We start from the raw sequence: 23,538 nt of genomic DNA on the forward strand, positions 1-23,538 counted from the left end.
GTAGAAGAATATAGAATCAGATAGTCTGTATAAGATATCGAACAAACAAGCGAAAATAATTTTGCATTTGGTGAAAAACATTGCTTCTGTTGAATTCTCACAATCGTGATGCTGCCATGGCTTTTCAGTACTTGTTCTTTTTTACATGAAACACAATGTAATCAGTCAGTCTATACAATAAATCAGAAAGAGATATGAGAGAAGAACCAATCCAAATACCCAAGAATCCTCCGATGTTGCTAAACAAGTCGATAGGCTAAAAAATATCAGTTAAAACAATTAGAACTGAATTTCTATTTTATATGACAAACAGCTATACAGGAATTAAAAAGAGAATGTAATTGTTTTTATTTTAAAAAATTTTCAAGCGGCTTGAAAGCAAAGTTTTCATTGTTTCGTTTATACCTTTGGGGAATTTTTTTCCTAATCTCTTCCTCGGATATTCCTTCAACTTAAAAATTTCGATTTTTTTTAAAATTTAGAGTCTAAAAAAAGTCTGTCAAACGGCTAAAAAAAATTGAAAAAGAAAATCGGTATGAATAAAAGAAAATCGTTATAATAATTGTCCTTTATTATATAAGAAAACCATGTAAGTAATAAGAGCAACTATAAACCGAATTATAGCTCTTTAGCTATGCTGATATCATGCATTTTTTACCTTTCGCCACTTGAAAAATAAATGAGATTATCTAGTCTAATGCTAACGAAGCGGCTGAAAATTTAAAGGTTAGTGCTACACGCTTGTTGATGTAGAATCTTCGCGGTAAATAAATAGCTTACAATAAATAAGTTTATTTGATTACTGGTGATACCAGTATAGCCAGGTGATACCAGTATAGCCAGGTGATACCAGTATAGATGCCAAGCAACCTCCCTCAGTTAGTCTGATGAGTATTGACAGGATACTCATTTTTAGAAGTTTAATAACTACTAAAAATGCTATGTTAGCTACATTTTCCATTTACTATGTCATCCCCCTTATCGATAAGCACTTCCATGCACAGATATGAAAGTCTCAGCAACAACTTTCAAAGTCCTCACAATGAATTCTCTTAAATTCAGCTGTTGATTTTTTCCTAATGTCTTCGACATCTTTAAATCTTGTTTCTTTGACAGTTTTGTATGGTATGTGCATATGTATTGTATATAAGTGTAGAATAAAATGTAAAGTAACCTTCACAACCATTAAAACGAGAAGAAAATTGTTAAATGAATGAATTTTAGAAATATTGAAGTCATAAAAATGAGTTAAGGAGTGTTCCGAACTTAAGTTATTTTTGACAGCCAAGTACAATATAGACATGAATTACAGCAGATGGAGGTTGCTTAGAAACGTAATGAAATGATTTGTAATTATGATAAAACTTTCGAGAATTATTAGATTGTCCTGGATATTAATAGTCACTAGTTGTATACAGATTTTGACAAATTTTGTAAGCAAAGCAAAGTTGACTTACCACCATTTTTGGAATTAACTTTGTAATTCTAGCCTTCATATTCCTGAATGACACAGAGATCATTATATTTCGGGTACTAAAATAAGTAAGTGATAATAATTGTCATTTTTTATGAAAAATAAATACTTTCAGTAATTAGATGTTCTTATAAAATTTGGTCCGGTTCTCGTTCATTAAGTAAAAAAGCATTTTGAAAAGCTGAAGAATATTATTAAACACTATATACAAAGTGTCTCATAATCAAATTACTTAATAAAATTTCTTTTCAATCTCAGTAAAATTTTTACAAAATTATACAATTGCGCTTGGAATCATAAAAAACTGAATTTGAAAAGGCATGACGAAAGATGATAAAAAATTATCGTGTTCAATCAGAGTTAAGATAAAATTGAAATCAAGAAAATCAATTCGATTGTCACGTGGAACTAAAATATATTAATAAACACCTTTTTATCATACTTTAGTTAAATCAAGCAACTGAACTGATATTGGAATAATAATCTTACACTAATAACTATCATATTTTTCATTTCTTTTTCGTCATGGATTCTAAATGCTTAAGATTCTGAAATAACATGCATCAGCGTTTGAAAAAAGAACAATTAAACCTTATTTAGTTTGCACGTAATTAGTTTTTGATAAACATAATAAGAACTTTTCTCTGACTTTTCAATCCTTCTGAATGATTTCTTCAACTGACAAACATAATAAAAATATAATAAAGAAGGAAAAAAATGAATGTTGAAGGAAAAATATTTATCACATTAGATTGCAATTTGTAAAAAGTTTTTTTAATTACGTATATCTCCAAAACCTATCAATTTAAGAGGTTTTTGTTTCGAAGCTCTTACGCCAAGAAAAAGAAACGCGCAGCTTAAATGCGTCTTAAACTTGAGAAGCCTAATTTTTAGCTCTTAATTATAACATAACTATATGTTTCAAGCGCTTCAAAAATGGGCTCTTATTTTTTAAGCACTTGAAACATGTCGACTGTTATTTACTTTTTTATGTATTTTTGAAGCGAATGAATGTTTTAGCCAGTAAGTATCTAACTGCTTCATATTCTTGGGACTATTTATTTAATATCGAAGATATTTGCTTACTAATAGCTCTACTTTATAAAAAAGAGTAAACTTCAAAATATTCGAAAAATTGAATCGTCTATAGTTAAATTTAAAACAATGAACTCTTATAATTTTCCTTCTAATTTATAGTAAAATAATCGGCAGCAGTTTGTCCATTAAATTAACAGTAAAGTTAACGGTAAAGAGCGTTTTTCACTTTTACGGTTTTGAAACCACTTACAACTAAGTATAGTTAAAAAAACCGTGAATACAATACTATACGGTTTTTAAAACCATTTACAATTAGCATGGTTTCAGAACCGTAAAAAAAGAAATTTAATGTGACATTGGAGATACTCTAGTAGCTTTATGCTGCTGCCATTTATACGCAAATGAAGGTAAGTATATTCTAACAGCCCAAGGTCACAAATTAGGAAGTGCAGGACATGGAAACTCTTCAGGTGTTGAAGGGAATGGAGAAAATATTGAAATGCCAGCGCTGGGAATAGAACACCAATTCTGTCAGTCATGAGAATGATAAATTAGTCCTCTCGGGTATAATGTGTACCTATCTGCTAGGAACAAAGTGGTTTTATTAGGTGAATTGGTTGGCTCGATAAAATTCTGATTGTTTAACCTTACTGGGTGAAAACAATTTGTAAACGGTTTTTATCACAGTGAACAACTTAAATATCATTTTATTTGTAGTTATTTGACAGTTTCGTTTAACTATGGTAAAATTACAATTAATTAAATTGTTATTTAATCGTTTTTTTTCCTTCGAGATATTTCAAACAGTGCGGCTGACGTTTAACCAATCAGAAAAAAAGCTTACATTTCATAAAGTCCAATCGATTTCTGTTTCATTTCTTGATAAGTATAGTTTTTATCCTAAAATTTAAAAAGAACATTAATTTTGATTAATTCATATAAGCGTGTAAAATCACAATAACCATATTTGAATAATTAACCACATTTGATTGTTTAAAGACAGCCAATAGAAATTTAATAATGACAATTTTCATACATTTTGAAATGCGATGAAGAGGTAATGAAAGTGCACAAAAATATATTTTTCCGTGATTTTAAAACACATGAAACTGAATTATGAGTTCCTGCAAAAACACTTTTAATGCAAAGCTTTTAAACATTTCCCCCAAAACAAACACATCGTTTCCATGAAACTAAGAGCAATTGTTTTGAAAATAGTTTGCATTTTCTTTTACAGCACACTCTCACAAAATTTGTCATTTTAAACTATTCAACACTCTCATATTTTATAACCGTCGTTGAAATTTTGTAAATTGCTTTAGTGTAAATAGTATTATTATAAATAGTAATGCTAATGCTTGAATAAACCATTAGGCACTCGAAAAAGAGGAAGACCTAAACTTAGACGGCTCGACTGCCTCGAAAGTGATTTAAATATTCTAAAAGTCACAAATTGGATGTCTCTGGCCAAGTGTAGAAGAGCCTGGAGTTCAACTCTGCGGAAGGCAAGGGCCCATCCTGGGCTGTCAGGCCAATGAAGAAGAAGAATAAGAATGCTTGAATAATTAATATTTTTATTAGATTAAAACATACGAAAAAATATCTCTTTTTTGTATTTAAATACTCCTTCATTTCTTAGGATATGGCTCTTTAGTTTTCAAAAATGTTTCTTTGGTTTTATAAGACTTTTAACGCAGTTTATTTGTACAATAAAACATTTATTTAGAACTTGAAGTTTTAATTTTAGTTTTAAAGTACTAGTATTGATATCGATATAAATGTATCGATATAGATGTTAATAAAATGTCATTTTTTAATAGTTTAATGAAAGGTAAATAAAGTATTTTTATTAATATGCATTCGTAAAATATGTGGTATGCGACATATGGACTGTTAATAAGTGAGATCAAGTCATGAAATCATGAGATTTTTTGTGTTCTAAAGCAAACGGATACATATTTATATTTGTTACACAATTGATAAAAAAGGATTTTCCCCATGATCTTACACCTAATTTAAGAAACATTTTTTTTAAATATATGTTTTATTTTTATAGTTTTTTTCAATAACCGTGAATTGCTGTCCATGATACAGAAAAAAAAATTGCATTTGTAGTTGCTGACAGCTTTATTATTGTACTCAACAAATGTGAAAATCTTAAAATTAATTTATAAAACCGAAATATGATCAAATTTATTTGTAAATGGCATTATAATTTTTACAAGTGAATAATATTTTTAACTATAGAAAAAAAAAACACTTACCAGTATTTTATTCTTTAGGTGCTTAAATTTAAACATTCGAGATCTGTAAGATAATTGATTTTTAAGAATTAATTTTTAAAAAAATTATTTTTTAAAAAAATTATTTTTTAATGCTTATTTGTAAAGGGTAGGAGAAGCGAATTCGATTAAACTACTAGTACACTTCCTAATTGTACTATAGTCAATATCTCCTAGAGCAGTGTTCCCCAACCACCGGTCCGCAGACCGGTACCGGTCCATGGATCAAATGGTACCGGGCCGGGCATTTCATTGAAATTGAATTTAAATTTCTAGGTTTATACTCCAAATTAAAAACATCTGTGTTCCATTAAAATTTTATTCATTTAAAAAAAGGGGCCCCCGAAGGTATTGACATAAATTTTTTAGTGTTTGTAATGTATCATTGTCTCCGATTTACCCCAGATGGAATCGTCTCATTGCAAAGAAACAAGCTCAGGGTTCTCATTGATTTTAACGTTCTAGTAAGTTAAAATGTTAAATCACTTTATATTTAATTTTTGGTGTAACTGTATTTTATTTTGGAGTCATGTTTAAATACAATTAAATTAAAATTAATAAATCAAAATAATCTAAAATATAAACAATCAACGTCCCCCCCCCCCCCCCCCAGCGAGCCGAGGTAAAATTATCAAACGTTTACAGGTCTGCGGTGATAAAAAGGTTGGGGAACACTGTCCTAGAGTACAAGATGGATCCTTCATTACGAGATTTTGGTGTGAGCCACTGCGTTTTCAAAAATGTGCTACCGTAATATGATTCTGCTGTCTGGTCTGGCAATCATGAGAAGGCTTTCAGTCAGGTTAGAGACGCATCTCGAGGTGGCAGAGCATTATTAATGACCAAAGGTAATTTAACTTCTTGTAAGGCAGTAGAAAGTATCCTTCTCCACCACATCATTAATTTTTAAACATCCATGGGAGAGTATTTTTTTACCTATGGAATTTGTGACCATGTGCTAATTGCATTAGTAAATAAAAAGAAATTCAAATGAAGAGCTTCACTCTGCTTATAAAAACATGGGTAACAATTAGGATTCACACCACCTAGGAATTCGTTTTTAGTAGTCCAAACACTTAATACGGTAGACAAACTTGAGGGAAAGAAACGAACTTTACAATAACATAATCCATCTTGCAGTACCCATCAAAAATTATTAATGGTATATATAACACCCTAAAACTAATTAGGTTCATTTCCTCATAATTATTGTAAATTAGTATTTATTAAAGCTAAGTGAAAAAAGCCAAAATTATGTTTGTAAATAAATTTAACATCAAGGAACGAAACTCTGAGACGAAATAAATAAGTGAGGAAAAGAGAGAAATTAAGAGATATCAAAATATTATATTAAAAATTAATTATCTAGAACAGGGGTTTCCAACTTACATGAGGCCGGGGGCAGCAATTAAAAACACCAGTCAAATGACGGGCCACAACTTTATCAAAATTTTATATAGGACTCTTTTATGTTTGAAGGAACATTAAATATTGCTGTCAGATTTTTATAAAAGTTTTTTTAATATTAAAAAAAAGACAAAATAACAAGCATTACAAATAATGCTTGTTACGTATCATTTTGAATCTTCTCTTAATCTGAAACTTAGTGACAAGATTTTTTTTACTTTCAAATTTAATTCTGTGATAAATTAACTTTTTTTTCGACTTATTAGGAATTATAGCGACAACTAAAAAATTCTCGAGCATCTGAAATTAATTTTTTTCTCTTTTCCGCTCATGCGATATTCAATTCACGGGATTTAGATGAAACATGACATTCATTCCCTCTTTATGCACTTTAAAATCTACAAATGTAAATAATTTCGTCCAAAATAAGTGGTTTCAAAAAGCTAAATTGGAGAATCTCTGATACGCACATGCTAAATTATATTCACAAAATAAAATTTAAAAAAAAAAAATAAATAAAAAAAGAGAGCAACATACAAGATTATTTTTGTATTTGAATAAATATTTTCTTGGATTTAAAACCTGAGAAATAAATTTTTTTTGCACCGTCGGTATGTTAAATTTCACAGATGACAAAAAAATTAGAGATTTTTTTTTTTTTTTTTTTTTTTTTTTTAACGAGAAAAGTATTTTAAGCCCTTATACACTTTTTACGAAAATTGTCCGCTATGAAAACTAATATATTTTAGTTCGCGAGCCGCAAAAGAAGGCTTCGAGGGCCGGATGCGGGCCGCCAGTTGGAAACCCCTGATCCGGAAGAATTACGAAATATTAAATAAAGTAAATTCTAAAAAAGTAAAAAATATTATTCTATAAATGAACAGTCAGTACATGAATGCAGTGTACAGCACAACATATAAATTTGAAATTTTTTTTACCAGACTCTTTCAGCTATTCTACTGAATAACAAGCATTTCGATTTTGTAACTCGCGCAGAACTATAAAATTAGTACAATTTTTTTAATGCATGGAATTCGATGCAAAAAACTTTTTTTTGTTACTATTGCAAATTCCAAACATATTTCAAGGTGATAAATATGTCACCCGTGTGTAAGATTTTAACAACATTAGACAATTTGACAAGGACATGTATGCCGACATCACGCCAGTATGGCGACATGGCGACATTAGACAATTGTCGGAACAGTTACTAACAGTTTAAGTTACAAGGGATGAAGAAGAAAGAGGACAAAGGAAAAATTAAAACTCTGGGAAGTTTTTTTGTTTTGTTTATTTATGTTTTGTTTATTTATGTATGACGTTATGGGTTTGTTTATTTAATCATTTGTAATCTAGCTTATTTGTTTATGATTTGCTTATGATTTTATTATTAGCTCTATAAGACAGAATTATTAAATTCAGTTATTTGCAAGCGCAGGCACTCCTGTTTTATGGCCATATCTTTATAGGCCAATGTTCATGACCAATTCTGAAAAATTTCTAAAATCTCTTCCATCTTCAACGACGAAAAAATGGTCTTAATATTCAAAATAATTTTAGGTAATAAGCTAAATTAGTTTATTGTATATAAATAAATCTCAATACTTAAATTAAATTGACATAACGTTAGAATAGACATAGAATAAAGTGGTGGAAAGTGGATAATCCAGATTAAATTACGGTAAAAAAAATACTGGTCCCCGGATTGACATTACTTTATAGCGTAAAATCAATAGTATTAATCAGACAATCGACAGAAATATCATAAAATTGACAGTACTTTAAAAAAAAAATTCACTATTCAAAAAAATATTTAAAAGTAAATTATGTAAAACTAAAATATAAATAAATTGAAGAATATAACTAAATAAAGTTTAAAAAAAAGCTTGACACAAGAATGAAATTGCTTACATTGATAATGGTCTTGTAATTACTTACATGCAAGGCATACGATTGCACTTTTTTATACAAATGTCATTATTTCGCTGTGTCACTTTTACACCTGAAAAAGAATAGAAGTTGTTTTATGGTGGACTGATGAAAAGAAATATATATTTTAAAATCGTATTCGAATTAAAGTCTCCCCGTTCCAGAGAACAGAAATATAACATAATATTTTAATGTATAGTAAAAAAAGAAAACTTGATCTTCATTTGATCTAATGCTTATAAATCTATATCATGGGTTATTCATGTTTGACACTTTTTCTGCATGTTATTTGTATTTTACATTCATTTGCAACAGTTTTTTCTGAAAAAAAAATTAAACGATAAATAATGTATCTAAATTTTACAATAGGGCAAAGAATCTCTAGTTGGCCCACATTTTAATTTCCTGAGGAAACATTTTAAACTTTTAATATTCATTTTAAATTTTATAAGCAACCTAGAATAATCAATTGATTGTGGTTCTGAAGAAAAATTTTGCTACATAAAACAATAAGTGAATGGGATCAAGGTTCAATGTAACTGTAGTTTCCTCTGTTGATTTCGATATGGTCAAAATTTAGTTTGTATGCATTAACAAGACAAAACAAACTCCTACCATTTTGTAAATCTGACAATTCTTTTCAAATAAGTCAAATTTATTCTTTTAATTTAAATACAGTTGAGATTATAAATTTGAGAAGTATGGCTTTTATATGAAGAGATACCCCCACTCAGTTTATTAGTGGCGCAGTGTTAATTCAATAAGGAATTTTGGAATATTTTAAATGAGTGGTTTTTGTTTTTGATGTAACAATCTCATTAACATCAACAATCTGTTTATCGACCAAAATTATTTCAAAAATTATTTCATTATTCAAAAATTATTATCAACCGAGGGTGTTAGGAACCGAGATTCTATTGCCTTCTGCTTGATGATCCTTACCTTTCTTACACAATCTCGCCATGTGACTAATACTTATTGAACGTGGTGCACAACCATATTGCTCCATGTGAAGATTAAAGTTGCAATTTTCTAGGCAGTCCTAAAAATAAATAGAAGTTATATACTGCAAATTTTAACCAATTTTATATACAGGGTATTTATAAAAATTAATGTTACAATTCATTTTTTGAAATATACAACTTTAAATGTACAATTTTCTAAAATATTAAATTTTTTAAAATTAAGATATAATAAGCATTGTGCAAATATTGATTTAAAACAGCAAAAATAAATAACCTATGCGTTGCACGCAAAACACGAATGAGTGATGCCACCGTGATGTTCTGAGCTAGGTTACACTTTCACCCTAAAGGTGCTATCTTATCAAACGAACGCTCCTTCCTGACGTAATTCCCAAGGCCAATGGCTAGCAAGCCTATCTTAATTAAAAACAACTTTTGTCATTAACAAACTATTGTCATTAAAAACAACCACAACGTTTACATTAATCTCTTAATTGAAAGGTTCCTTTCCATCCTCCGGTATGATCTTAAGCTCTGAACTTTTTAGTTTGTGATAAGCTAATAGTGGCGACAAAAGTACTCATTTTCAGAAATCATTCAGTTCAAGGGCACTGGCAGAATAATATAAGAGGGGAAGCAACCCTCTAACAAACTAACCCCCTCCCCCCAAAAAAATTAAAATATTCTGTTATTACAATTTGTTTTGTTATTACATATACTTTCATCTGTTAATTTTTTTCAAGATACATCACGTTTGCAAGGAATTTAAAAAAAAGTACGAATTTCTTGTGCTTGCACATTTTGCCACGAGAAACTGTATTGATGGCTCTGGTATAGCTACTGACTTTGAAACACAAATAACTACAAACAGTAGTTTCGTATACTAACGCGTTTGTGCACGCTTAACATTGGTATTTATTGTGTTGATGAAGTTTTACAGTTGTGAGAAGTCAGTTTGTGTCATACACTTTCGTTAAGCTAAATAACTAATAGAAAATATAATATTATTTATATTTTGTTAAATGAAATTTAAAAATGTAGCTTAGATATCTGCCAAGTTTGCGCATGCTCAGTGTGCATAAGAAAAGAATCAAAGATGACTCAGAATTCATTGAAAAAGTTATAAACAAATTTGGACAGCAAACAAGACGATTACAATTCTTGTTTGATTAAACAATTTTTCAATTGTTATGTATAAATAATTGCTTAATTATTTGCTTTTGAATAAAAATATTTTTAACAAAAATTTTTTGTAACAAAATTGTTTTTCTGTATCTCTCTAATTGTTTTTTAAGAAAAGCCAGGGGGTGAAAGTGCACCCTCTTGCACCCCGCTGCCAGCGCCCTTGATTCGGTTACTTAAAAATAACTGTGCTTGCATAATCTGCAAAGTGAAAAACGATTTTTTTTTCATTATTATTTCGAATGGCAAAAAGTACAAGCAAAAATGATAAATAAAAAACAATAAGTATCAAAGCATAAGAAGAAAGACAGAATTCATGGCCCCAGAAACTCCCTCACACGCCACTATTGCGATCTCCTAGTCAATTCCGTAGAGTGTTCAGCTGCGATAGAGGTGTTTTCGATACATGGATTATTTTGATAAACATAGATGAAGTCAGGATAAGTTAGGAGCGTTTGGGCATGTATATCAGCACATAACATTTTTTTATAGAGCCAGAGTGTAGGAAAATTTGTTACAATGACCAACTGTAGTATTTTTAACAGTGGCCAAAAATTTTTTAAAAAAAAATCGAAGGAAGAATAGTTTAATTTACAAGTAGTTTTTTAGTTTTCAAAAATAGAATATTTAAAAACAGTAAAATTTTTTTTTTTATTTTTATGTAAGGAATCTCTTATAAAACATTTCTCAAAATACGGAAAACATTTGAAGGTACAATTCTAAAATATTGAAAGAAAACAGCCGGGAAATAAAGCAATTTTCAGAATATTATAAAATGTTCATAAAAATTCCCCATTTACTAACAAAAAAAAGTAAAAAATGTACATGAGATGCATATTCGAGAGAATAGTTCTGACTGGCAGATGTTTTAATCGCCATTTTTAATTTTTAGTTGCCTTGTTCCCAATGGTGACCGTCAATTTTACTATAAAAGTCACAATACTTAACTCAACTTTTCAATATGCATGTGATATTCTGAAAATTGCCTTATTTCCCGGCTGTTTTCTTAAACTTTTTCAATATTTTAGAATTGTACCTTGTAATATTTTCCGTATTTTGAGAAATGTTTTATAAGAGATTCCTTACATAAAAATATACAAATTTTTTATTGTTTTTAAATATTCTATTTTTGAACATATTCTATTACTAACAAAAAAAGTAAAAAATGCACATGAGATGCATATTCGAAAGAATAGTTCTGACTGGCAGATGTTTCAATCGCCATTTTTAATTTTTAGTAGCAGTGTGCCCAATGGTGACCGTTAATTTTACTACAAAAACCACATTACTTTACTCAACTTTTCAATACGCATGTGATAGCTAACAAAATTCGTATTGGAATTAGCGACCAATTTTTCAACTCTGATGATTTTTCGCCTTTGCTGCTGCCAAATAAACAAAAAAAAGGATGTCACTTAAAATTTTAAGTCTTCGTCATTTGAGTACCAAAGTAATCCTAAAATATCTTTCGTTTTAAAGTTAATTAAAAATAACTTTATTTTTATTTGTACGAAGAAGTGAATGAAATTCCACCAAAAAGTAACCTTTTTGCAACCACCTGGTTTTCAATAAGTGAATTACACTTTAGCAAGTGTAATTCACTCATTGCAAACCAGGGACATTATTCTAGCTTATCCGTACGACACCCATATGGGAAAACTGGTACTACATCCAAATAGAAAAAACTCGTTTAACTCCGAGTGAAATGACTAGCATAACATCAGAGTGAAAAAAATTGGTACGACTTCTGAGAAAAACTACTGGTAAGACATCCAAATGAAAAAACTAAAATAACATCCGAATGAAAAAAAAAATTGCACAACATCCAAGGGTAAGGACTAGTATAACATCCTAGTGAAGAGAATTGGTACAACGTCCGAGTGAGAACAATTCTTTTACGACATCCAAGAGAAAAAACTGGCATAACATTTGAGTGAAAAAAAACTGGTACAACATCAGAGTGAAAATTCCGATATAACTTCCGAGTAATAAAAAAGAATTGGTACAACATCCGAGTGAAAATTACGATATAACATCCGAGTAATAAAAAAAAACTGGTACAACATCCGAGTGAAAATTCCGATATAACATCCGAGTAATAAAGAAAAACTGGTACAACATCCGAGTAATTAAAAAAAACTGGTACAACATCCGAGTGAAAATTCCGATATAACAACCGAGTAATAAAGAAAAACTGGTACAACATCCGAGTAATTAAAAAAAACTGGTACAACATCCGAGTGAAAATTCCGATATAACATCCGAGTAATAAAGAAAAACTGGTACAACATCCGAGTAATAAAAAAAACTGGTACAACATCCGAGTGAAAATTCCGATATAACATCCGAGTAATAAAGAAAAACTGGTACAACATCCGAGTAATTAAAAAAAACTGGTACAACATCCGAGTGAAAATTCCGATATAACATCCGAGTAATAAAGAAAAACTGGTACAACATCCGAGTAATAAAAAAAACTGGTACAACATCCGAGTGAAAATTCCGATATAACATCCGAGTAATAAAAAGAATTGGTACAACATCCGAGTGAAAATTCTGATATAACATCCGAGTAATAAAAAAAAACTGGTACAACATCCGAGTGAAAATTCCGATATAACATCCGAGTAATAAAAAGAATTGGTACAACATCCGAGTGAAAATTCTGATATAACATCCGAGTAATAAAAAAAACTGGTACAGCATCCGAGTGAAAATTCCGATATAACATCAGAGTAATAAAGAAAAACTGGTACAACATCCGAGTAATTAAAAAAAACTGGTGCAACATCCGAGTGAAAATTCCGATATAACATCCGAGTAATAAAGAAAAACTGGTACAACATCCGAGTAATTAAAAAAAACTGGTACAACATCCGAGTGAAAATTCCGATATAACACCCGAGTAATAAAGAAAAACTGGTACAACATCCGAGTAATTAAAAAAAACTGGTACAACATCCGAGTGAAAATTCCGATATAACATCCGAGTAATAAAGAAAAACTGGTACAACATCCGAGTAATTGAAAAAAACTGGTACAACATCCGAGTGAAAATTCCGATATAACACCCGAGTAATAAAGAAAAACTGGTACAACATCCGAGTAATTAAAAAAAACTGGTACAACATCCGAGTGAAAATTCCGATATAACATCCGAGTAATAAAGAAAAACTGGTACAACATCCGAGTAATAAAAAAAAACTGGTACAACATCCGAGTGAAAATTCCGATATAACATCCGAGTAATAAAAAGAATTGGTACAACATCCGAGTGAAAATTCTGATATAACATCCGAGTAATAAAAAAAAACTGGTACAACATCCGAGTGAAAATTCCGATATAACATCCGAGTAATAAAGAAAAACTGGTACAACATCCGAGTAATTAAAAAAAACTGGTACAACATCCGAGTGAAAATTCCGATATAACATCCGAGTAATAAAGAAAAACTGGTACAACATCCGAGTAATAAAAAAAAACTGGTACAACATTCGAGTGAAAATTCCGATATAACATCCGAGTAATAAAGAAAAACTGGTACAACATCCGAGTAATTAAAAAAAACTGGTACAACATCCGAGTGAAAATTCCGATATAACATCCGAGTAATAAAGAAAAACTGGTACAACATCCGAGTAATAAAAAAAAACTGGTACAACATCCGAGTGAAAATTCCGATATAACATCCGAGTAATAAAAAGAATTGGTACAACATCCGAATGAAAATTCTGATATAACATCCGAGTAATAAAAAAAAACTGGTACAACATCCGAGTGAAAATTCCGATATAACATCCGAGTAATAAAAAGAATTGGTACAACATCCGAGTGAAAATTCTGATATAACATCCGAGTAATAAAAAAAAAACTGGTACAGCATCCGAGTGAAAATTCCGATATAACATCAGAGTAAAAAAAAAAATTAATACAGCATCTGGGAAAAATAAATATTACAACATCTTAATGAAAAACTGATACAACAACCGATTAGAAAATCTAGTACAATATACGAGGGAAAAAACTGGTACAACATCCGAGTGAAGAAACTGGTACAGCATCCGAGTGTAAAAACTGTAACAGTGGAGTGAAAAAAAACTGGTCACAGACTAAAGAAAGTGCCCTATCAGCTATTGCAACTACATTGAAAAATAGAACAAAATACTACAACTTAAGAAGAAAAAAATTGTTCTGATAAAAGTGCCTAAACGTTTTTTTTTTCTGAACCTCCTTGTATCATTACTCTGCTTGTTTTATATCAGGGAAAATCAGGTCCACAATAAATTACTGCTATATAATAAAGTAGTACCATATAACAAAACACTGCTTTAGATCGAAACATGTGCTACAATAGAACATTAATATGTAATAAAATACTACAATTGAATAGAAAGGAATGTTAAATAAAATACTAATATACATTAAAATACTGATATAAATTAAAAATATCTATATAGTTTAAAATACTAATGTTCATTAAAATACTAATTTTCAATAAAATGTGGTTATACAATGAAAATGATATATACAGGTCTTTACCATTGAGTCAAAGTTTTCATCCGTATCGACTTCAAGATTTAGCAATAGACAATTTGTATCATATGGATAGGGAAGTAGATATTGCTCGATCTGTGAAAAAATAAATTCCCATTTTTTTTAAATAATATTAAATATTTATTGACATTTTGGTTGTTTTAGATGAATTGCTTAAACTAAGGAACTATTCCATAATTAGGATTAATAACAAGAAAATTACAATAAGAATAATAAATATAACTCGAAAACAAAAAATTTTCACCTGATAATAAGAGAGAAGATTAAGAGTTCAATAAATACGAATTATGACGGGCAAAAATAGTTACCCCAAGCAAGAGCACTCTAGCGGTCAACTTTCATTTTATTGTATGAAGAAAAATTTTTACTTCGGCAACTTCATCTACTCTTACAATAGCAAACGGTCTGCGTGGAATATGAAATAATCTTCGAAAAATGTCTACATTTAACGTCCAAAAATACTTTGAGAGCTGTGGTGGTTAAGGATAAAGAGAGCTCGCCTCCAAATAAGGTGACCCAGATTTGAATTCCAGTGATGGTTGATCGATACGAATATCACACCTGGCTCGCACCAACCACAGTGCTGACGTAGAATATCCTCAGTGGTAGATGGATCATGAGTTCGAGTCCCCTTGCCGTCATGCTAACCATGGGATGTTTTCGTGATTTCCTCTCCAAAAGCAGTTCCACGAAATTGAAGGGTTTAGTGCAAGCACTAGTTAAATCCAAATTCTCCAAAACAATTTTAATTCATTTGGAAATGTTTCGATTTGTGATACGTTAGTAAATAAAAACATTTCGTTATTTTTTTAATTTTTTTTTTTTATAAAGCATTAGTATTTTATCTGAGAAATTATTTCCAATAGAAAATTTAACAAGCATACTAAAAATACAGTAATTCTTTCATATTTCAAGAACTCAACCATGTATTTAATAGTTAGAGCTTTCTCGGCGCTGCATTGCAAGTCTTGACTGGAAAAAGAAAACGAACATAATGCAGTTAAAAAAAAAATTCTGCTACAGTAGCAAGTGCTAAATTTCTCCAACCGATGTTGTTCATTAATTTTCCTGTTTTATTAGATTATGAATTTTAAACATTTAAATGGCAATGAAATTAAATCGGACTTATTAAGAACAGAGATAAACTGACAATAATTAAGAAAAAAAAAACTGTCGGCGAAAGCTTCCAACAGGATGAAACTGAAGGATAATTAAAGGAAACCTCTTCAAGTATGGTAAACGCCTCCGTTACCTTTTACCTTCGTAACCTGAATATTTGAGTAGTTTATAAACACGTCAATCAATACAACAATAAATAATACTTACGTAATCATTGACTTGTATTAGATGATTTCCTGGTGCTTTTATGTGAATACCATACCTAAAAGGATTCACGATTCTGCTAGAGTCGTGTAGGATAAAATAAACAGACGGAGTTGCAAGGGAATCAAGATATTCATCCGCAGGTAAACTTAAAACAAAGGTTATATCTATGAAAAAAAAAATTTTAAATTATTTTCCTACCAAATGTAATATCATTTGTTGAATTATCGGTTATAGCGATCATATACTGACTACAACTTTAGCTGGTGTTCACCAATATGAACATTGACTACTATAACCTGTCGGCACGAACTTCAAATTCACGATTGTTAAAAATATCGATATTTAGCAACATATTGCGATGTTTTTCTAATTCAACTAGTTTATATCTAATATATATAATTCTCTTACGTGGCTCCCAAATTTTGGCTGTATTTATTTTCCGCTGGTGGCAACCTTTGCTTTGTTTTGTTTACGTTACTATTTCTCTTACACGGCGAATCAATCAATAATTGCCGCTAAAAATGTCACATGCCAAATCTAGCTGAGGTGGTTCAACATATAGCGCTTTTAAAAACGGAAACTGAAATAACCAGAGAAAATCAGCTGTGACAATCTCATACTATTAAGCTAGGCAGAAGTGAGTAGTCTTTGTCGATAGATCTCTATTTTAGTATTTTGTCGAAAGCGCTTTTTTCACGAATTTATATATTACGAATTTATTTGACGATTTTGGATTTATATTACGAATTATACTATAGCACATTTCTAATAGGTTTAACGAATTACATGTCATTTATTTGAATTCAAATTTAGTTGAATGACATAGTATTTACTAAAAAGATGTAATTTTTTTTTTAAAAAAAAGGTTTTTATATGGATTTGAATCATTGTTTTGAATTTTTAGAATTTTGTGCATTTGCAATGTACAGACCGCAAAAAAAAAAGATATCACCCTGAATAACTTTCGTTCTAATGATCGGATTTTCACGAACTAAAAGTCAATCTTAATGGTTCCCGGGGGTGACCTCAAATATGCTAATTAATTAGTGCTAACTATAAATTAAGTTACAAAATCAGAAACAAAAACGTACTTTCTCTGATAAAACATATATTTTTTTTTACATATTTGGAATCTAGACACTTGAATTAGGGGTAGGCAAAATTTTGAAAAAAGTGGGTCGTAAATTGGGTAGCAATAAAGGTTTATATATTTGGCGAGAGTCCAGAAAACCGCCAAGAAAAGTCGCGAGCGCAAATGAATATTTTAAGATAACCCATTGACTAATTCAAAAGCTTAATGCTTAATTTTACTAGGTTGCTAGGCAACCTAGTAAAAGAACTCTGAATGTAAAAAAAAAATGAAATAATGTTCTGTGATTGCTGGGAGAGGTTTAATTAATTGTTAATAGAAAATATCTCGGAAGTTTCTAGGCAATAGACAATTTTTAAGCTGATTTCTGTCAAAAAAGCAAAAAAAATTTTTTTTTAAAATCTCCTTTGAAAAGAAAATTTGAATTGATTTATAAATTATTTATGATTTTTTAAGTTTTTGGAATTTAAATACATGAACTTTTTATCTGATATTATTTAGATATGTTGTTTTTGCTATATTTATTCGAGGATTTCTTACTAAAATCAAATTGACATAACTTATTATAGCTATATACAAAATTTTAGGGATAATCATTTTTACAGATTTAATCGAGTCTTCTAGGCAAGAAAGTTTGAAGAAACAAAAAGTACTTGAAAAATAAAATGTAGATTGTATAGTAATTCTAATACACATTCACAAGGTTTTCTATAATTTACGATATTTCTTTTTTCTATAACTCAAGGAATTTCTGAATGTTTAGTGGCATTTTAAAAACATTGAAACATGTTATATTTAAGAATAAGATATTGAAATAATATGTTGCATATTGTATGATTCATTGTTTAAAAAATCGCTTCATTCTGCTAGATATTTAGGTTACATGGTTTTCTTTGGATAAAGATGATTGGCAAATAGCATCCTCATGTTTCGATGCATTCTGAAACTTACCTTTTCCAAATTCACCATAAAATGTCGCACAGCATATTCTTCAATTACGATAAGCTACATTTACCCCCAAATACTGCTACTAAGATTATTTTCGTTTTCTCTTATATATCTGATGCTCTCTTTTTAAGCAGAGCTCGTAAGATCCTTAAGATATTGAAATGGGGGCACAAAAACTTAAAAGATGAAGTATTTAATTTCATTAACTAAAAATATCTGGTCTCAAAATTTTTATTTTTAAGTTAAATATAACTTTTACAATATTGATGCTATTACGTTTTTAAAGACCACATAAATCCTGTTAAAATATAGAAATGCTTATGTTTACTTTAACGAGTGTAAAATCCTTATCAAAATAATGATCAAGACTCAAATGTAAAACGGTATAATTGATGATAAAAACTCACCTGGCCTCAAAAAATATGAAGAGGGACTTAAAAGTCGACATGTTTCGAGCGTTCAAATATAATCGCCCATTCTCAGAACTTGTCAAGCTTAAATAACTTGTGACTTTTATTATTGGACACTCAAAACATGTCTATTTTTATTATCATCTATTACTTTTTAAATCAATGAAGTTTTTATATTTTCGATTCAGTTTCTTAGGATTATCTATATAGTTACACAACATATTAAATTATTTCACTCGATATTAAAATAAGCTTTACATAAGCCATAGGCACAGGTTCTTTGATTGAAAAAAATAATAATTCACTACTTTGTAAAAAAATCAATGCATTTTTTTTTCTTTTTTTTTTTTTTTGCTGCAAGCCTTAAATTTCAAAAGTCGAATGTGAAAATGGAATGTCCCCTAGCACCAGGAATCGAAATAGTTTCAAGGACAACTATTTCAAAAAAGTTTGCGTTTCCGTCCTACTCGAAGTTGTTTGAAAAGGTATTTTTTATATATCGATTCCAAAGTTTATTCTACATATATTTTAGGGTATACTTTCGGAGTATTTCTATCGAGTTTATATTCACACCCTTATTGGCTTAAAATTATTAAATAATTTGCTTAAAATAAAATATTCATGCTACTTGATTTAACGCATTTATAGAATAATAGTAAACGGGGCTTCCATCGCATATCCTTAACCTTGATACCGCTATCATTAAATAAATGGAATAAGCTTAGATAAATAATAAAATTAATTGTTTTCTCATTTTAATTTTCAAGGAAATATGTTTCGATCAAACAGATTTCATTCTGGAAATAGCGAAATTATTGAGTGGGTCCCTTGGAGCAATGTCATTCTTATCCTCTTTTGACGGAATATAGGAAAAATTGTTTTTCACAATTTCTGAAAAAAGTATGTTAGCCTTCTTGCCACGCTTTTTTTATTTTAATTTTTTTTTATTTTTAATCAAAATAAGATCGGAAATTGCGTATTTTTTATTGCATATTTTGTTTAAAAAAATCAGAAGGTTCTAAAATTGGCACGGCTTCGGAATCTTCTTACAAATTTCAATTTTTATTATTTCCTGCTTAACAAAATAAGGCATTTCTCCTGATAACAAATTATACTACAATAATATCTTGGGAATCGTGCTAAAGAAAAAAATTAAACAAAATAGTTCAGCATACTACATACTACATAAAATCTACATGTAATCATAAAGAAAGAGTAAAAGATAATGAAATAATTATTGAATCACGCGTGGTCAGATAATTAAAAATTTAATTTCACAACTAAGATGTTAGGACTACATTTAAGATACTGAGATATTTTAAGACGCTTAAAAATTTTGGCTACGTATTCGACAGCTTTTTATGTTCGGTATCTTTAGACTCTTTGTAGTGACTTCTAAAGCATCAACACTATTTTAGATAATCTATGTTGAAGTCACAAGAAACAAAACAAATAAAAGACTATCAATGATTTATATTCCTTTTTCGAAAAAAATATGCTTAGTAAATAATCAGCTGTTTTGCATTAAATAATTGTAAACAGTGGAATGTTTTTAATTTCTTAACAAGGTTTTATTCTTAGCTAGTAGACAATAATTCTTTTAAAAAAAACTTGACTATAATTTAAAAAGGAACTTCACTTTAAAGAAAACCTAAATTAAAGTACTAAAAAATTGATTAGTATATTAATGAAGAAATAATAAACGTAGTAGGGTAAAGAATAAGATTTTTAAAAATGTTAAAATTTAATTAAATAGTTTGTAAAATAGTTCTGCGAAACACTTCCGGAGAGGTGTTTAAAAAATTACTAACATTAAGACGATATATAAGATGTTGAGAAATTTGCGATGATGTGAGGTATGCTTAAATATATTTACTACGTATTTTTATTAATATTTATAAAAAATATATTCAAGAAATTGTTAAATATTTTATTTTTAATCTATGCATACGCATGTATATTATGGAAATTGTATCAGTTATTGAGAAAAAAAACTAAAAACTAAAAAATAATCACATTAAATAAGCACAATCTAGTGTATAATCATATTCTATCAGAAGCATGCTTTTATAAAACTCGACATTCGTTGAATAAAATGTTTTTTATTCAATAAGATGTTTTATTCAAATTTCTTTACTAAATTGCAAATAGAATTTTTGACTATTAAAAAAAGAAACATCGCATTTTATAGTTTTAAATAAATAAAAATATAAAGATTTGCAAACGATTATTAGCGAAAAAAATATGAATGAAATTTTCGCTACGTGCGCTAAGTTAAGTTCCTCGTAAGTTTATCACATTTTAATATTTATCGCCCCTCATTTCTTCATTGCCGCCAAATTAATTTTTTTCAAATAATTAATTTTAATTTTTCTCAGCTTCTAATAAATAAAAACAGTTGAAACTTTAGATTTCTCAATTGAAAAATATGTTGATTAAAATGGTATTAAAAAATTCATACCTTATAATTCAACTTTTTTTCATCCTCACTTTAATTAAATAATAAAAAATAATAAATAATTATTAAAAATTATTTTTTTCATGAAATTATCTTTCGGTAAATGAGTTTTATGAGTGGGTGCAATTTTTTTTTTGAATTACTTCATTAGTTTTTAAAATATGACTGAAAACGCAAAAAGCGAAATTAACATTAAGGGGCCCGAACTTTGAATCGCTCTCCTGACCAAACTATGGGGACCACATTTCCCAGATTGCTGCTACCCCCCATATTTTGAAGATGAAAAATCCAAATATGTAAAAAAAATTGCATGTTTATTCAGAGAAAGTACGTTTTCGTGTCTGATTTCGTAACTTAATTAATAGTTAGCACTAATTAATTAGCATATTTGAGGTCACCCCCAGGAACCATTAAGATTGACACTTAGTTCGTGAAAATCCGATCATTAGAACGAAAGTTATTCAGGGTGATATCTTTTTTTTTTTTTTTTTTGCGGACTGTACCTAAGTTAGTAGCGAGCGAAACGAGCTTGGTTTGCGAAGCAAACCATATAAGATTGCATAGCAATTTTCGGGGACTGGCGAGCGTTAGCGAGCAGGGGGCGCAGCCCACTAGTTATATTTAATTCGATAACTGATTTCGTTACCAAGATAAAACGTGTCACCTCTCATTGTGTTCAATAATTTTCGTTGGGTATATTTCTTTTGATATGCTAAGTTACCTGTAATATTCGAGATATAAAGGCAAAAAATTAGGTCTTAAGTGATTCATTTCTCGATGATTGCCGTGGAAAGAAAATATTAAAAGGCCCCATAAAATGTTTTTCTTATGGCCCCAAAGTCTAGTGACGGTTTTGTTAAACTCAAAATAGTATAATCAGCAATTTTTGTACTACAATACACTAAATTCAACTTTTGTTCAGGTCAAAAGATCTTCAAGAGGTATTGCAACTCGTGATTACTTATCCTTGTATTTCTGTCATGTGGCACCATCAACTCTCGTATTTCTTTATCTATTGGCAACACTATAGTTATTATTTATTTCTTTAAGTTGTTTTAAGTAATAATTTAAGTAATGCTAAAAGATTAGTTAGGCATTAAGTATTTGGAATTATTTTGTTAAGGAATTTTGATGTAATACCGTAAGTAGTGTTGAATATCCAACAAAGAATAGTCTACTTTGTGCTATGCAGACGAAAGTAAAAACCAAATGAAAGTATATAAATTGATAGACTATAGTTTCAGTTCCATAAACAAGATTCTTCCTCATCGTCTAAACGTCAAAGAATTTTTTTCTTCTCTCTAAATAATACCATATCAGATATATATTCAGATGTAAAAATCTAAATCGTTTAAAAAATCCAATTATGAAGGAAAATAACAAATATCTGCTTAATGAAGAAGTAAAAAAATGAAATTGGTGAAGTCTTTAAAGAAATTATACTAGAAGAGAATGAATTATTTGAGTTACTTGAGTATTTGGTCATTTAAATCATACTTTTACAATGACCTATTCAAAATCTACCCAAAATTATTCCCAATACATTCAGTTCCTTGAATTTCAGATGTAAATATCTATTCAGAACAAAATTGTTTATAATGCTTCCTTTTCTGCCTTTTTTGATGAATTTGAGTCAAAAATAAGGAAGAAAATACAATAAATTACTGAACTATGGTTCACATTATAGTGATTATAATGAGTATGAAATTGTGATGGATATTATAATGCTTTTGTTGTAGTAGGCCATTGAACCAAGGTTTGCGATTGTACTTGTTTTCTAGCGACGCCATCTATGGTCAAGAGTTCAACTTCTGCACTCCGGATTATAGAACGGACCCTTTCATGCATTCATTCATATACCACAAATCGCAATTTTGACCTGAATCAGAGAACGATCAATCTCCAATTCAGTACCCCCAGAGATTTAATTTGCTTTGGGAATATGGATGACTTTGTGACCCGACAGATTCAACTTGCAAAAGCCACCATTTACTGCACGGAGAGTCCTCGGCCGGATGGATTCGAACTCCCATTCTCACGAACGAGAGTCCAGCGCTCTGCCAACCAGGCTATCCCGGCCACTGAACATTACAATAATTAAAATGTATGGACTTACTCACATAATCGCTGTTATGTTGTACCTTTGGATTGAAATACAATTATTTACTCACCATTCCATGTCTGAATAGTAGTCTCTTCCGAAAAAATAGGATGCTTCAAATTTTTATCGGCAACTGATCTATTAAATTTTGTAATCAGCTGGAAATCATATTTCAATCCATAGGATCCACAAAACGCCGATTCTCCTTCGTTGTCGGTAAAAGGGACAGCTTTAAAGTATCTAGAAAATTATAAAAGTTAATATTAAAAAAAACGGCAAAATCTAAAAATTCGTCAATAGAAATCAACTGTAACATACTGAATATGAAACAATGAAAAAAAAAAGACTGCCAATCAGTGTTAAAATAATTATG

The 23,538-nt window shown here is 29.6% G+C and overlaps 1 protein-coding gene across 1 annotated transcript; it reads right to left on the minus strand.

The window, feature by feature from the left end:
• On the minus strand, positions 1 to 23,097 carry LOC107439972 (uncharacterized). The gene is made up of 9 exons (XM_087162137.1): positions 23,058 to 23,097; positions 16,159 to 16,322; positions 14,818 to 14,907; positions 9,073 to 9,172; positions 8,140 to 8,203; positions 4,777 to 4,819; positions 3,357 to 3,412; positions 1,458 to 1,533; positions 1 to 256 (listed from the first exon to the last, which is right to left on the minus strand). The coding sequence occupies exons 1-9, from the start codon at positions 23,095 to 23,097 to the stop codon at positions 125 to 127; spliced, it is 765 nt and encodes a 254-aa protein (XP_087018263.1). The 3' UTR covers positions 1 to 124.
• Between the last annotated feature and the right edge of the window lie 441 nt (positions 23,098 to 23,538).

Source organism: Parasteatoda tepidariorum, chromosome 4 (assembly GCF_982258835.1).
Source record: "Parasteatoda tepidariorum strain Cologne lab strain chromosome 4, Ptep-v5.0, whole genome shotgun sequence".
Lineage (NCBI taxonomy): Eukaryota > Metazoa > Arthropoda > Arachnida > Araneae > Theridiidae > Parasteatoda > Parasteatoda tepidariorum.